The sequence below is a fragment of the Syngnathus leptorhynchus genome, chromosome 21, assembly GCF_054491065.1.
Source record: "Syngnathus leptorhynchus isolate UIUO chromosome 21, UIUO_Slep, whole genome shotgun sequence".
Taxonomy (NCBI): domain Eukaryota; kingdom Metazoa; phylum Chordata; class Actinopteri; order Syngnathiformes; family Syngnathidae; genus Syngnathus; species Syngnathus leptorhynchus.
In genome coordinates, this window is record NC_141215.1 from 5244819 (window position 1) to 5261758 (window position 16940).

At 44.1% G+C, this 16940-nt stretch overlaps 2 protein-coding genes across 6 annotated transcripts; one reads left to right on the forward strand and one right to left on the reverse strand.

The window, feature by feature from the left end:
• Positions 1–1065: 1065 nt before the first annotated feature.
• Positions 1066–5349, reverse strand: bcat1 (branched chain amino-acid transaminase 1, cytosolic). Its single transcript, XM_085902227.1, has 11 exons — positions 5240–5349; positions 4867–4926; positions 3707–3901; positions 3528–3638; positions 3269–3388; positions 3048–3205; positions 2838–2980; positions 2687–2772; positions 2484–2624; positions 2243–2317; positions 1066–1240 (listed from the first exon to the last, which is right to left on the reverse strand). Exons 2-11 carry the CDS (start codon positions 4912–4914, stop codon positions 1202–1204), a joined length of 1116 nt encoding a protein of 371 aa, XP_085758353.1. The 5' UTR covers positions 4915–4926; positions 5240–5349; the 3' UTR covers positions 1066–1201.
• On the forward strand, positions 5108–16930 carry irag2 (inositol 1,4,5-triphosphate receptor associated 2). Of its 5 annotated transcripts, none has more exons than XM_085902222.1 (38): positions 5108–5501; positions 5975–6630; positions 6779–6883; positions 6956–7136; positions 7195–7238; positions 7310–7379; positions 7449–7607; positions 7678–7795; positions 7864–7914; positions 7979–8056; positions 8162–8218; positions 8293–8352; positions 8443–8507; positions 8791–8884; positions 8945–9061; positions 9227–9328; positions 9599–9750; positions 10565–10676; positions 10737–10932; positions 11438–11475; positions 11781–11871; positions 11996–12119; positions 12360–12408; positions 12835–12881; positions 12965–13053; positions 13129–13268; positions 13338–13450; positions 13518–13545; positions 13622–13762; positions 13857–13991; positions 14049–14196; positions 14268–14311; positions 14402–14470; positions 14578–14639; positions 14809–14907; positions 15445–15570; positions 16121–16272; positions 16342–16930. In XM_085902222.1, exons 2-38 carry the CDS (start codon positions 5994–5996, stop codon positions 16482–16484), a joined length of 4236 nt encoding a protein of 1411 aa, XP_085758348.1. In that variant the 5' UTR covers positions 5108–5501; positions 5975–5993; the 3' UTR covers positions 16485–16930. The 5 variants fall into 5 exon arrangements, with proteins under 5 accessions (XP_085758348.1, XP_085758347.1, XP_085758349.1 ...); XM_085902221.1 differs by having other exon boundaries at positions 5109–5501; positions 13515–13545; XM_085902223.1 differs by having other exon boundaries at positions 5112–5501; positions 5975–6561; positions 13515–13545.
• The last annotated feature ends 10 nt before the right edge of the window (positions 16931–16940 follow it).

Consider the following 16940-nt stretch of genomic DNA (forward strand, 5'->3'; position numbering starts at 1 on the left):
GCATTGAAAGTCATTCAGAGTTAAATAACCTGATTTGAAATTTAAAAAAAAATAATAATAATATATTTAATATTTAATACAAAAACAAAAAAAGCTCAACATTAATATTCTTTAATACAATACAAACATGATTTTTACATAAAAAGTTTTAAATCAAATGGTCCTCTCATTGTAAAAAAATAATATAAAATATTTAATACTATTTCTAAAATACTGCACATTTTTAACAAGACAAAAAATAAATGGCTATCAAGTGAATGCTCAAAGGGAGGGTAAAAGAAAAGGCAAATAGGAGACAAACAGGCCCCAGAAGAGGAAGCAAAGACGACTACACAAAGTGGCGCCGAGTTCATTAATTAGACTTTCAAATTGGACTAACTCAAGATGACAGCGCAGTTCTTGTCAAATCACATCAAGCCCCCCCGGCCAGAGGGAGGAAAGGGCGGCCGCACATGCTCAGAGCCAAACGTGGCTCTTTGGAGCTGAATGGCTGCCATCTTCCTCTCGCTCTCCTCCGTCTCCCTTGTCCCTGGCCCTCGCTCGCTCCTTTGCCTCGAATTACATCCCGACGCCTCTCTTGTGCTCTTGCGTGAATGTCACGGGCGCCTTAACGTGAAGTGACGGGACATCATCAACATCATTTTGGGGGACAAATGGAGGGTTCCTGCTTTTTGATCACAAACATCCAGATAGAATTATTTCCATGCGAAACAAAGTGTTGGGTTTGATTGTGCCACAACATCAGGGACACCTTAAATCTCAGGCAGGGGTGTGTAAACTTTTGTGCTCAAGGCCCAAGTTTGAATTTCTTTTTTAAAATTAACAATTTAAAAAAAAAAAAAAATCACATTGATGTTTTAATTCTAATATTTTAACCAAATATTTTATCAAGCAAAAATCACAAACACAGTCTATTCAATTGTATTTATATATAAAAATAAAGTGGACCAATGAACTAATTTAAAGTTGTTGTTTTTTTACCAGGTTACATTTCTTGCTCCATATTTAATTTGCTTTTTAATCCTTGGTGCTATTAAAAAAAAAAAAAAGGAAAGTACTGTTTTTGTGTGAATGTAATTTATTAAGCACGATTGCATGAGACAAGTCACTTCATGCACTTTGCACAATTTTCTTTTTCCATTCTCAGTACAATGCAAGGACAGTGAAAAGATTGCATGCGAGTTGAATTTTCCAGTCCGGGTTAGACCAGGATTGTCCAATCACTGGCTGTGCGGCCGCACTGCAAAGACAAAATAAGATTGACAAGGCCTTCTTTCGGGGGTCTCGTCACTAAGCAATAAAAGTTCTTCTCACCCAGTGCCTCTTAATTGCAAACAAATCACAAATGAGAAAAAATTGAAATTAAACACCCTTGAGCAAATCAGCCAGGCGACACAACAGAGAGGAGGAATAATAACAATCACAACCAAATGTTCCCCCAACCCCGTGACAGCTGCGGCGACAAATCCAATTATTTGCCTCTCATTCTGCAAATTTGTTCTAATGGTCCAAGTGAGAAAGTAAATAAACGCACGCGAAGGGGAAACAAAAGGATGTGATTTCTAATTAACTTGAAAGAGGAACAGGAAGGGCGACTTAGTAAACCCATCTTTCATCCGCAGCCTCGGACCACTCGTTTGTTTGTTGCACAATGTTGCCGCTCGCCTCCAAATGAAATGTCAACAGATTTAAAGGCGCGCTGTTTTGGTCGATTTTATTGTTCATTAAGCTTCCCCGCGCTTGTCCGAGGCTTCTTCGTTTTGCGGCATCTCGGCTTTTTGAAGATCACAAAAATATATATATATATATATTGCTGAGGCAATAATTGGGTTTGTGCAATTACGCCGGGCTTAATGAGAGAAGGCAGGAGTTTGCCACTCGGGCCTCTATCTCGGGATGAAGCCACAAAGCACATTGTGCAAGTGGGGGGGGGGGGGGGGGGCATTCTGAAGGCACCCGAGCAGCACGCACATCTCTCATGAGGCCTGCATGATAGATGGAGCGCTCATCTCCTGCTTCACAGTGATTACAAAAACAATAATAAACAGATTTAGTTCACTTCTGAAAGAGTTTTTGTGAAATAAATGTTTGTCTCTCATCTCGCAAACGCCAATTAAACTGTGGATGTTTGGGGGGGGATCTGCGCCGTTGTGGGAGTGGTCAGAGCCAATTTGTATGATAATGACCGATTCAAAAAAAAAAAATAATAATTCTGATTGAAATTTTTCAAGGCAATACCAACCTGAATATCTGTGAGTTGCTTGCAAATACGAGCACTCAGCTGTGAACTTTTGTCCTGACAGGGAATGTGCAAGCGCTATACAAAAAGACACAAAATATAAATAATAGTGCACTGTGAACATTTGCATCATTTAGTTTATTAGTAAAAATATTTTTGACTATGATTCAAAGTCAAAGTCCGCTTTATTGTCAATTTCTTCACATGTTAAGACACACAAAGAGATCGAAATTACGTTTCCTACCTCTCCCAAGTAAACGATTTCCCCCACTGGGCAGATCATACAAGCAGTGCCCGAACCAAACACCTGCTTGACGCGGCCCTGCTTGAGAGCTCCGCAGAGCTCGGCCATGTTCAGGTAGCGCTCTGATACTTTAAATTCCCCCTTTATGTTAGAGGGAAGAACATTAGGTTAAGGGGAAGTATGATGAAAATAAAATGCGTTACCCATTTTCTGGTGAGTTCCAGGATGCTCCGTCGGGTAATGCCTGGGAGGATGAGGCCGTTCAGTGGTGGCGTCGCAAGCTCTTCTTCTACAAATTTGAAAAATATGGTAAAAAATAAAATAAAAAGATTGTGTCTGTCAGGATGGACTGACCTCCGTTGTCGTTGATCCAGTAGACAAAGATATTCATGGTTCCCACTTCAGTGATTTGATGGTCCTTGCCGTACAGCCACAGAACCTGTTGACATCCACTGTCCTTTGCCTCATATTGCGCAAACAGCGTGCCACCATAGTTCCTGGCAAAAATAAGGTCAATAACAACCCACATAGTGATCTGACAATAATACTATACTGGCTTCTCACCCTCCCATCTTGCAGTCTCCGGTCCCTCCTTCCCAGGCCCGTGTGTACTTCGGGTCGGCCCACAAGGATATCTCTTTGGACGCCGTAAAGTAAGAACCCACGGGACTCATGATGACAAACAGCAAAGCTCGGCCAGGCTTTTCTACAGCCAGAGATGGCTAGAATGCAAGGAAATATTATTTCGTATGTGTTGATGACCTTAAATGGTGGCTACTTGGTACCTCGGTGCTGATCAATGTAGGTCTGATGTACAAACTGGTTGTATTGGAGGAAGGGATCCAGTTCTGATCGAGTTCTACAAGTTTCCTGATACACTCGAGCAACTCTGATGGGTCGAATATCTGAAAGAGGAAGTACTGTACTTCGAAAGTCTATGAAGTCATGCGGTGTACCTCAAGGCTCAATCTTAGGTACTTTATTGTTTCATTTAAACTGTATATGCATTTTTCGACCCACTATTTTTTTTTACATCCTACTTACTGGTAGACAAGCTCTCCTTGCTGAGATGACCATGCGTTCCATGTTGAGCATCGGCCTGAAGAGACGTACTCGATTGTCATCCCCACGGTAAGCCTTGAGACCTTCAAACAGCTGTGGAGAATAAGTTCAGATATTACTTGGGAGTGTTCTAAATTTCTTACCAGGCTCATTTATTTCACCTGAATTCCATAATGCAGTGATGAGCAGGCTGGGTGAAGCGACAGGTCCTTGAAAGGCCGGATGAGTGGCGCCCGCCAGCCCTCGGAGGCGTCCCACTCGATGGTCAGCATGTGGTTTGTGAAGACCGTCCCGAAGGTGCACACATCGGGCTGGGTTACCGGAGCCGTGGGCAGCTTGATAACAAGGTCTGCTGCCTAAGCACGTGAGTTATCGTGACACGCTAAAATCATCATTTGTGTTTCATATTATCGTGTGACGCTTATTGAACAACAATATATTAATAAATAAAAATAAATAAATAAATCATATTTAATATGGGTGTGATGCTTATTGACCAACAATATACTAATAAATAAAATAAATAAATGTTCTCAACTGATTCGATTAAAATCAATCTAAATTTATTGAATTTATTTTTAATGAAAACACCTCATTTTGACACTACCAAGAGGGATCACGTCAAATGAAACAGTACCTTGAGGCACACCATGTGACCAGGTTAGTCTACTCGACAAGATGACAAGTGACCAAAGCACTGCACTTTTGTTTTATAGTTTGTTGTATGACATGATTTCATTATTTTCTTTGCGCTTTATAAACAATATGACACATGAGGACAAATCTTAGCATGCGTCATAATCCCCCCCCTCACTGTTACCGCCATACATCCGTTCACACACTGTGCTTGTCAAGTGCTTAAGTGGCTATAAATACGAAATGAGCATGCTGTGTCTGTCTTCCAGTCAAAGTAGATAAGGCCCACTGTGCATTTAGTACTACTCAGGGATTGGGACCAAATATTTGTTAGGTGTTCTCTGAGCAAAAAAAAAAAAAAAAACAATGTCCATGAAGTTGGCACGAAATGAAAGTGAGAGTGTGTGTGTGTTGTGAGTAGCTTAATCTCTACCAGATCGCTTCGGCTACTTAGTGTGAACTGGGACAGTGGATTCTGCTAAGAGAACCAGACTAGATTGTAAGGACACTCGGTCCGATTCTGATGGAGTTACTAGTCAATAAAAGTACTGGATGATACTTTCCAGGCAGTTCTTGATATTTTAGATTCTTCTGTGGGATTTTTTTTTTTAAAGTGTGAATCATCAAGATGCTGCAACTGAGGGTAGGTGCTTTACTTTGTCAACTATAAAGCATCAAAGTATACCTTGAAGCTTTGAATTCGGCAATCACCGTTCCTGCTTGGCACGTCCATGCTGGGAGAACACTAAAAAATGGCAAAATAAACACAGAAATATGGATTTTAGGTTTGTTTTTCTTATAATGATATTTTCTTATAATAATATATAATGATCTAATGTGGTTCTTGAAACTTTTTACTCCAAGTCCCATTGTGACTGACATTTGAAAATTAATTTTTAATCCCATTCCCCAATTCCTCCCCACCTGTTAATTTTAATCCAAAAATATTTTATTGTAACGTGTGGTTTGGATAGAAGTCAACCAATTTTAAGAAATGAAATGAAGTTGTTGGAATTATTTGCACAATCTCTGTGATGTATCCATTTATTCTTATTTACCTGAAATGGAAAAGCAGTCAGGTTGAATTTGGAATGTGTCCGCCCTACTGTTTTGCTGACCGACTTATGATTTTTTAGGAAACGTTACGTTTGTTCCGCCTTGTTGTGTTTACCACTTCCTACCACATAGTGGTGCCGTTGACTTACTTTTTTTTTTAGAGCGCTCTGCTAATGCGCATGTGCGAGAAGGGAACGGTGAGCTTGATTGCCAATCGAGCCCGTTCAGGTAACAATTTATTTTTGTCTTTGGAGCTTGTTTAAGGTAAGGTTATTATTATTATTCTGTCAAATTCTTCAGGTGTTTATTTGTTATTTGCATTGATTGACTTCTTGCTTGTGGGGGAAAAAACAATTTTTAAAAAGAACTCTCAACCTTGTTATTTAAATGCAAAATATATCATTTATGTGGTGTATTAATGAATGCATCTTATAGAAACCCTATGATTGTTTTCATGTTTGAGCATTAATTGAATTTATTTTAATTACCTGCACCTGGTGTCTGAAGGCTTTTTCATTTACCTGGAAAATTATTTTATATTTTTATTTTCCATTTATTTTGCTATTGTGTGTATGATTTAAAATGTCGATTTACTCTCAAGTCAAACTTTTATATAAATATGGAGATCTTAAATCAATTTATATTTTAATATATAGTGGGCTATAAGTAGCTAGTCTACCTAGATATACTTTAAATGTATTTACTATTTCTACGTGACCCAACTTGTGTGTCCCCAGACTCCAACCACACTTGTTCATGGCCTACACAATCCAGCCAACACGCCGCCACAACCCGGTGGATAGCATCTGCCGCAAACTTCAGACCATCCAGTGGCGGGGTGACCGGGAGGCCAATAGCCCCTTCGGAATCCCCAAACTGTCCTCCAGCAGCTACGACAGCCCCCAGTGCGGCCTCAGGCGTAACCTGGAAGCCATCTTGAAGAAAGGAGTCCACGGGCGAAAGGAGAATCCCAACTGTGCACCATCTCAGAAGAACATGGATCCCGCCGTTCCATCATCTCCAGCGAACATCACATACAGCATCACTAGTGTTGGCAGAAGCGGAGTAAAACCATTGAAGCAGAAGTACTGCTCCACTCCCAGTATCACACATGAGACCAAAGACTCCCCTTACTTCACTTTCACACAAAGCGGACCTCAATCGGTAGAGTCCGATAAATCCGTTCTCTCTCGTACCTTCACCCCAATTCGGAACACCGTCTCGTATGAGCTGAACTTCAGCCCCGGCAGCACGGCTAGCTCCACGGAGGCCGAGCTACCCTACCCGGCTTTGGTTGTCCGGAAGCTATCACTGGGAGATGGAGGTAAGATAAAAAAGAAAATCAACAATTGGTTAGGGTTGGTTGTCCGGAAGCTATCACTGGGAGATGGAGGTAAGAGAAAAAGAAGAAAATCAACAATTGGTTGTGTTTTGAACTGATTTTCAAAATCTACCATGTAGAAAATGGTTGACCTTTACATAACGTGTAATTTTACGGCTTCTGTCATTGGCCGCCTTGGGGTGGTCATGTGCTGGCTTAGAAAACACGCCGGCTTCTGAGAGCAACAACATGGCAGAAGTTAGCCTCATCTGCGAGGAGAATCTCCTCGACACCATTTTCCACGCTTGTGACACGCAGCGTCGAGGTATTTCTTTTTTTTCTCCAGGCTAATCTTAAAAGATAAATGATCCGTCATGATTTTGATCTCTTCTATTAGGGAAGGTGTACGTGTCCCACATTGTGGACTTTTTGCGGCACACCACCAGCCGCACTTCGGAGGACCGAGGACTGGAGGAGCTCTGCAACATGCTGGATCCCGAACGCAAAGACGTTTCCATCGACCTGGATACGTATCACGCCGTCATGAGGGAGTGGATCGACGACTGCCGCAACAACAGGTGAAGGAACGACGACTCTTCATCGGTGTCTGTTAACAGCGCTTATTTTTTTTCCAAGGGAGGAGTCATCAGAAGATGGAACCCAGGATTTGGTCAACGCTGGTGTTTATCCAATATTTTTTGGGGGTTTTTTTGGACCTATTTTCCTCTGATGGTGTCCTTTTGTGTCGTAGCCAGAAAGACCATCAACATGACGTCGGGAAGCTTGGAGGGCTTTGGAGGCGAGGCGTCCAAAGCAGAATTGTACGTCGAGATAATGAGTCACCTTCAAGGCTGAATTTATATTTTAAATCTTTTTTTTTTTTTCTCCAGTGAAACATCAGAGCTGGTTTACTGCCTCGCCGACCTCCAGATGAGCAACCAGAAGCTCCAGGAGGAGGTAAAGAAGTTGAAACAGACGGTGGAGATCATGGAGGAGAGCAACCAAAAGCTGGTGGATGAGAACGAGGTGTTGCGCAACCAGATCAGAGCGTAAGATGTCCTAATGGCTACGAGATGTTTTCCCACTCTCACCCCCCCCCCACACTCTTCATTTCCACAGTCACCAGCAGCTAATCCACAAAGAGAAGATGCTGCACGACGAGGTGGAAGAAATGAAGGCCGCTCTGAGCTGCACGGAGGAAGACAGAGCTCTCGCCTCCGCACGAAGCAAACACGTGGTCGGACCAATCTCGCCGCTCGCAAACTGCCGCACGCAGAAAAATCAAACTGCTTCCTTGTTTTCCAGGAGAAAGAAAACCAAGATCTCATCGCCAAGATTGCTTCACTGGAGGATGAGGTAGATTTTTTTTTTTTTAACGTGTTTTAAGGGCGTGGCTAAATCTCCTCTGATGGATTTGCAGAACTTCAAGGTCACCATGGAGATGGACAAGCTTCAGAAGAGAATAGCGGAACTCTGTGACATCAACGGTGACCTTGAGGCTAGCAATTTTAATTTTTTTGTTCCTATTCATCATTTTGCTTTTCGTCAAGGGTCTCTCAATAAATGCCGCTTGCTTGCGTAACGTCGACGTCCTCGTCCTTAGGTGCAGATTCACTCTTTTGATACAGTCATCGCTGAAAAGGAATCTCTTATACAAGAGGTCATTGTCCTATTCAATTGATTTTATTTATTTCATTTGAGGTCTTGCAAAATATTTTTATTTTTTTTCCACAGCGGAGCAGACAGATAGAAGATCTCAAAGCGGCAGTGGAAGAATATTCGTCCATCACGGAGGTCGGTGTTTTGAAATCTTTACACTATCCTGCTCCTTTTTTTTTTGCAAATGTTTTATGTATTGCCTGTTTTTGATATTATTTTCTCCAGTTACTAAGGGCCGACAAGAGCAAATTGGAGAACCACATGCAGGTGATGCATCAAGACCTTTCAGGGTGAGTTTTGAATAGAAACTGTGCCATGAGACATTATCAGGTGTGCCTCAGGGAAATGTTTCAAATCTATTTGAAAGTGTTTAAGTCTGCCTGTTAAATCATTCCCAGAAAAGTGGCATCATCACCAAAAACACACATTTGAATAGCTTTCCAGATCTCATCGAGAAACACAATGAATAGGGGCTGAGGATTGATCCCTGGGGAACTCCGCGTACACTTTATGCCTTTTTATCTTTTCAATTTCCTTATCAATCTACCATGATCAATCTGTGACTCTTTGCAGCGCTGGAGTTTCCCTTTCGGTGGCCTACAGACTGAACCAGAACGCTTCAGGGTCCCTGCAGACCGAGCTGGCCTTGGCTCAGTCACCACTGGAGGTCAGCATTTCGCAGCTGACCTGATTTAGATGAATATGAATGTTTGGCTCTGTTCTTTAGAACGTGTGTTTTTCCTCGCCGCTGGATGAAACTCTGGACAAGGAAGTACTGCTGCTGATGCAGGGACCCAGCCCTGACATCATGGCTCTGGAGTTCAAGAAACTCCTCAACAGACTGGTAATGAAGTGTTGGTAGCCCGAGGGCATGAAGCACTTCTCCTCAGCCTTCCATACATAACAGTATAGTTTAAAAAAAAAAAAAAAAACTTGAGTGTGTATAATGAGCCAACCTGTTCATGTTTAGTCACTATGTTGTGTCATTCTTCCTTCCTGTGTGTCGTAGAAGAGCGATTTCAGAGAAGACACCAACACGGTCGTGTCCACGCTGAAAGCCTTGCTGAGCGAGGACACCAAACCAGGCGGCGACACTCAAACCAGTCTTGAGGTGCTGTTGTATCTCCATCCCAGTTCTGTTTCCCCCACACAGCATTGTATAACTCTCTCGCAGCTCTGTTTATTCGGTGTGTTGTAGCGTGAACACAGCTCGCTCTTGACTAGCCTCCTCTTTTGTCCCACCACCCTCCACTCTGCATTCATTAGACACGTTCGACCATACTGCCGTTAACACACACACACACACACACACAGTTGAGTGCCGGTCAAAGTGAAGAGTCAGCTTCATGGAAATAATTTTTCTGGTCTTGTATTTCGACAGGCGGTGCAGGTTGAGCTTGACGCCACAAGAGAAGATTGGGCCTTGAGTTTGGACCAGCTGGCGCAGTACACAGACTCCATCGAGAAGGAGCTGGTCAAAATGGCCGGGAATATGAGGAGGTCACGAACGGAGATCCTGCATCTTTCAGTCAGGTAGTCTTTGTTTTTTAGTCTTTTTCTGATTTTCTGTTCATTAGAGGGGGAGGACCTCAAAGAGGCCCGGCTCGCTATGCTTGGGTTAGGGCCAATTCTGGGCTTCAGCATGATTGTGTACAATGGGAAAGATAGGATATAGTTTTTTCCTTTGGTAGGAGTATCTAGAAAAATATTTTTTTTAACAAACCTCAAAAATTCTTCCGAAAAAGCTGATGAAGATTCATTCGACGTTAGTGTCGGGAATGGGTGGAAATGTGAGGAAAAATTCCTGGAAAAATCTAAAAAGTCCAATAATTTTTAGGTCTAGCACCTGGGGGGGCCCAAAATTATTTCAGGGGGGCCCGTGCCCCTGCGCCCTTCCTCCTTAGCACTGCCACTGACTGTACTGATAAATTAGCTTCCTGAATGAGTGCTTGTGTATGTTCTCCTTGGTTTTAAAAATCCCTAAAACTGGTTTAAGACCTGCTGTTCAAGTAAATGTGTGTGCGTTCACAGCATGTGCGTGTGTGAGGGTGCACCGCTATATAAGGGTCACTGTGGTTCAGTCCCAGTCCAGTCAGAGAGAGGTCAGACTGCTGCTCAAAAACTCAACCACAGTATCTTTAACTGGCCTTTCAAATAAAATAAAAAACAGTATTAGACAATTTGGAGGATTTGTGGGCCAGTTGGAGAACTGGCGCTGGTCACCCTGGGAAACAAAATGGGACACTGCATGGGCCTGCGGATTGGGTACAGTATGTCCGCACGATATCGCTTTCTAGGAACTCCAGCTGTTGGACTTGTACTTGATGGAATGTGTTTTGTCGTGTAGGGTGCAGGATCAGGAGAACCAGAAGCGGCAGCTCGGTGAAGAACTAGAGCAGCTCAAGACCCCTCAAGATAGCAGAGAAGCTTCGTGCCAGACACCCGGACCTGAAGAAGAGGTCAGTTGGAGGCGGGGAGATTGCCTTGAGGTTTTTCTGATATGTCTCGTTCTTTGGAAGACCGGGGAGGATCTGGAATGGGATGAGGAATACGCCCTTCAAGATATCCTGAAAAACGAAATAGCGGGGAGCGGGACGGACGGCGGACAGACGGAAGACGAGAGGTGGACGGTTGTGAACGGATCGGGCGTAGGAGAAGCGAGGGACTCGTCCACCCCTGTTTCGGCCAAACCCGAGGACAGTCAATGTCTTGCAGGTAAGTAAAATATTATTTTTATGTCACATGTGAAGATTTATAAAATATTTTTGGGAATCAGGGATTAGATAACACGTCCGTCTGTAATCCTTGAATCCAAGGATGCTCAGCCAGCCTTGACGCAGTTCACACAAGTTTGGGAAGCCGGCGTAAGAAGACCCCTGCCTTCTATGGCGGTTCCAGTCCGAGCGCTCGTGTGTGTGTGTGAAGGAAAATGTGTGTGTGTGTCAAAGCGTCTTCCTCAAGGCCCTTCTATGGCCAGGTGTGAAGATGTCCCAGCGAGCAGTAATCCTCTTCATTCCTGTCTTGCATGAGTGGCTGGCAGGCAGAGACAAAAAAAAAAAAAGAAGAAAAATTGTGTGAACGGTCACTAATGCCACTTTGGCCTAAGGGGATGAGATTCGGACTCCTCGGCCCCTCCCTCTTTCCTCAAATGAGCTTTTATGGAAGAAGGTGGGGTTACCATTCAATTTCCTTTTTCTGATGTCTTTTTTGTGTGTTGCAGGAACTCCTGAAGTAAGGGGGAGCCAACCTTGTTTGCAGGTAAAATTAATTATTGCAGGTAATGTTCATAAAAATCCACCTGCAGCCATTGCAGATTCAAATTGCTTCTATTTCTGAATTTAAAATAAATTCCAGATTTATTTTATATTTATAGATTTATTTATTTATTTATATTTTACATTTTTTATATTGTATTTTTATATATATTTGATATATATATATTCAAATACAAACTAAGAGTTCATGTTCATAAAAATCCGCCTGCAGCCATTGCATTTCAAACCTTGTCTTCTATTTCTAAATCCATGTTTTTTTGTTTTTTTTATTGTTTTTTTTCCCCTCAGAACGAGGCAACGGTACCGTCGGACGCCCACTCGCAAGCTGTCATCTCCGAGCACCCAGCGGCGGATGCCCCGTCCCACTCAGAGAGCCACGGTAAGACCGCCGCTTTTGTTCAACCTCAGCTCAGATAAAAACAAAGCAGCATAGAAAATTGATTGTGGAATAAATACGCCGTTAATATTTCTTTTTCGGGGGGGGCGGGGGCTTTTCTGCACAGAGACAGAAACCACATCGTCTCAGTCCGTAACGCAGAACCTGAGCACCTCGTCTGATCAGGACCCAACTAAGATGCCCACGACGACGGAAAACCATCCAGATGAGGTCACTCCGACAAACGAGAGGTGAAAAAATCAGATTCTCAAACGTGACATCACCATTTTTAGCCATCATTTCCCTTTAACGAGATCCTGGCCCACATTTGCTAGTCAAAGGTTTTCCTGTCTGTGGGAGGAGTTGCACTGGCCAAATAGTTTCTCCGCTGCCATGCTTTGCATAGCATCAGCCTACCGACAACACACACACACACAAAAATGGAAGCTGTGTACTCAGAAAGTTGTTGAAATGGACTCTTCTGCGCACAGCGTCCAGCCGCTCGGCGACGACCACGAGGGGGGAAGCGAGGAGGCCGAGGTGAGCCGCGTAATATCACATGAGAAGCTTTTTTTTCAATGTGAAAGGGAAACGGCTTCCTCTATTTTGTGCTCCGCGACACTTCCTCCGTTCTCATTCTGCTACTTTGCTTTCAATGTGTTTTGAAATTGCTTCATTTTTTTTTTTTAAACCGGCCATTATGTACTTTTATGGTCTTGCGCAACATCCTGTTGTGTGGCGAAGAGTCAGAACACTCACCTTACTCCATCGTGCGAATATTCACTCCACCTCCGCCACTTAGCGTCGTGCTAGCGTTGGCGTGTCTCCTCACACACACATACACACACACACACACGCGCGCAGTTGCAGAGCTCTCCATTATGTAACAATTCAGCCAAATGCATCTCTTCCACACACAAAACGGGAACAGGTATGCTCCGTTTCTTACTTTGGTAACTTCTTCAGAACCTGAACCTGGACCAGTCCGCACCCAAACCGGCCGCAGGGGACACGTGAGTGCCGTCAGAACCTGGCATCTGCTTCTGTGGTGGATATGCGGTGTAGACGGTGACGTTGTGGGTTGTTTTTTTTTTAGTTCCGGTCCGCTTCCTGTGTTGGTTGAAGAAGAGGAAAGCCAGCAAGAGGGCAACGCCGCAGTGTCAACCGAACAAGCCGCCATGGCAGGTAGGAAACCCGGGGGGGGGGGGCGGTTCTAGCATGTGAGTACTAGTTTTGGCACCCACACGCGTTTTCCTCAAGGGACAGAACCGCTCGACGATATCGACGTAACCGCTCAGACTGACCGTCAGCAGGGAAACGCATCGGCGCTGGAGAAGGGCCAATCGGAAAGCGGCATGACCTCGGATTCGAGTAAATCGGGAGAAAATAAGAAAGAACTTGTAAGATTGAGCAGATTTGGTGTGTGAGGTTAAAGTTGCACGACACTAATGCTTGCTGTGGACTTGCAGGAGTCTCAAGAGGCGGACGTCGCAGAAGAACCAAAGGCAGAGCGGGCCAAACCTGAAGCCGAGTTGCCGAGCATCTCCGCTCGGACCGACTCGTGCAAAGAGGATAAGCAAAGGTAACGCGACGCCGCATTTACATCCGCTAAAAATTCGGCTAATTGCTCATGTTGTCTTTTTCAGCAGCCTGTCAGCCAACGACAAAGAGATTGAGGTGAAGCACGTTTTGTAAGAATGAGGAAAATCCCAGGGCGCCATGAGCGTCTAATTTTTATCTTTTTTTTTTTCAGTCCGAGTTCCAGCGTTTGGCTCTGGGCTTCAAGTGCGACATGTTTACATTAGACAAGAGACTCCGGCTGGAAGAGCGTTCGCGCGATCTGGCCGAGGAGAACGTCCGAAGGGAGGTGTCCAGCTGCCAGGGATTACTTCAGGTCCAATATTTTACTTCTATTCAATCTGTGTTGTCCAAACTACGGCATGAGGGCCATTTACGGCCCATTTGATATTTCAACGTTTTTTTTCTAGGCTCTGACTCCTTTATGCGAAGATGACAACCAGTCAATGGAGATCATCCACAGGCTCCAGAAGAACCTGGATATCCTAATTCAGTCCATGACCCGAGTGTCAAGTCGCTCCGAGATGCTCGGAGCCATCCATCAGGTATGTGTGTCGTTTTTTTGGGTTTTTTTTTTGTAGTAATCATTGGGGCCTTGGCAGGAAAATCGTATCGGAAAGGCGGTGGAAGTGATGATTCAGCACGTGGAGAACTTGCGGCGGGTCTACACCAAGGAGCACGCCGAGCTACTGGAGCTGCGGGAAGCGCTCATCCAGAACGAGAGGTCGTTCGGATCGCACTTCGACAGAGGTCAACTCCGTCGACGTGCGTTGGAAACACCCCGGAGCGTTTCCGCTGACAACCTTTTTTTTTTTTTCCAGATGAATTCCGCGGCAAGAAACCGACAACATCGCAATACTACAAGGTGCAAACTCACCTAATCGCATCCACATATGTGTGTATAAAGTTGTGGTGACTTCATTTTGGCCCCGCCCCCTCGCATGTAACCACCCAGTCATCAACCCGGCGGGTTAGCATAGCAGCAATTCCTCGCTCTGCTGGAGGCAACATGCACTACGACATGGTGAGGACGCTTTGCCCCTTGTCATCACCTCATATCCTCCATTTATTTTAAGATCACTACATTTTATATTTCTATTATAATTAATGTGCTTGTCATGCCCACTCCAGACCAAACTACAAGACGGTGGTGCGGAAAGTGAAGCTGAAAAACTCACCAGGAGATCTCCATGGTGAGTGTTTTTCATTCATCTCGGTGTGCCTAAAGCTTATAATTATGCCACTCTGAATTTTTATCTCAAGCCGTTAGAGTCACTCGAAATGACTTTCCTCGCACGACAGAACCGCGGGAGTTCGGGTTGTTTATAACCTTCCCTATATGTTGATAATGGTGGTTTCCAGGAATGTCACGGGAAAGAACATGGCGCGCCCCCCACTTAAACGCTTTGTTAGCTCTGGCTCCTGGGTTGACACTGAAGAGTCCTCTGTCATGATGAAGGGGTAAGGAAGGTCTCAGTGTTAGCTGCCGGTTGTGTTCTGAGAGTCAAAAGCTTGGAATCGGAACCGGCATCGATGCTACCATCTGTTACAATGTGTGTCCCGTGTTGCATGTTTGTTGTCGGGCAAGATATAATGTTGTCGTTTTGTTTTTAATTTGAAGCAAGAATCACTTTTGTGTGTTTGCTAAATGTCTACTAGCAATAGCATTGTCCCGCTCTGAGGTTTTAATTTTTGTGGAATTGTTTTTCATTGTTTCATCAGTTGGTTTTAGCAATAGTTGTAATTTGTTTTTGTTTTTTTGCAATTGTTTTTCCGTGTGTATTAGCAATAGCATTTTTCTGATATAACTAGGTTTTTTTTTCTGGAATTCCTTTTCTTATATTTACAATATATTTACCAGATGCACGACAAACTACTAACCGAGATGTTTCTGGTATTTTGTACAAAAAAAACTGACCGATTTTTGAGGCGTCACTAAAGCAAAAGTTCTTAGCATAAAGTCACTGTTCTTGCCCGGTTGGCGCGGCGTGCCCACAGGACGGCGCGCAATAACTCGGACCCCCAGCCAGTCAAGGAGCTGGAAGAAGCTACGCCGGAGAGGAGGAGGTCCAGTCTCAGTGAGCTGGGCAGCAAAATCACCTCGCTCATTCTGCCCCTCAAGACGTTAGTTTGCCTCTACGCCAATTAAAAACAATGGAAGAGTTCATCATTTTGTTCTTAGGTTGGAAATGATGAAAGTCTTCCAGGTTGTTCTGGGCTTTTGCGTTTTTCATTTCTGCTCAGATCTTTGTGCCGTCTCGCATGAATCTCAAGTTGTGTCTTCCGAGATCTTCTAACAGTTCTCGAGTCAACCGTTTTCTTCTGCTTTCCTCCTTTCACGTACTTCAGAAGTCAGGATGAACTCTTTGTAATGCTGTAAGTGGACAGCATGCAAATTTATGTGCGTCATTTGCCCACCTGACTCATCATGAAGTGTTTTAAAAGGCAAACCCCGGCAACATTTTCTCCTACTTTTCCTTGCGCTTGATTCTGCTTCTGCTGCTGCTGCTGCCATCATTTCAAGTACTTCCTGATGAGCAATTTATTTTTTTCCATCTTTGTCATCAAGCTTCTCAACTGCATGGAATGAGCATGCGGCGATGCCTTTCTGCCATCTTTCTCATCCCGTCACATCGTTCTCATTTACTAAACGCCTTTTCCGCATCCCATCCAGTCCAAGCTCCTCATCCAGCCCGGTGTCTTCGGACCAAGGTCTGTCTCAGTCTCTGGCCCATAGCCTGACATCCACACGAGCGACGGCAGCTGAGGTGGCTCGAGGCAGCAGGGGGCTTTGGCTTTGGTTAGCCATGGTGCTGATCCTCGTAGGTAAGGTCGCTTAAACCGTTCGGGACGATTTCGAAAAATATTCATATGCTAATGGTGTCACCTCGTTAGGTCTCCTGGCCTTGTTGGCCAATCTGGTGATGCAACCGGCAGTCGACGCAGCCCCAGCGGGCACCGGTGACTCCTGGATGGCCATCCAACAATTGCTCTGGCCTTACACGGGCCTCCGACACAATGGACAGCCCCCGGTTTAGCCCCCCGACCGCCACTTTCGGACCTTACGTTAATGAGGCCTTCTCTAGATTTGCCCGCCCCTCGTGCACTTTGGAAGGGTGGCGACTGCACGCGTCAGTACCGGAGCCTTAAATTCCCACGTTGTCCGATTTTTATGTCGTTAGCGCACGTCTGAACCGTTCAAGGACTGCTTTTGAAGCCCACTTCATGGTAATTCTATTCATGTCCTTGGCAGAGATTTTATAACTTTTTAAAACTGATAAACACTGGTAATAAAAACATTGTAAGTGTTTTTAAAAACTATTTATGACTACTTTTGGAGTGAGTGATACGTGAATTTATTTAACTGTGACAGTCTTCACCACCAAAGTTATTTTTTGCCTGTTTTGCTGTGGTTGTCATTGTTTTCAACTTTTATATGTTCCCAAAGATGCTTGAAAATTTGAATAAATAAAGTAGCCCAATATTCTAATAGA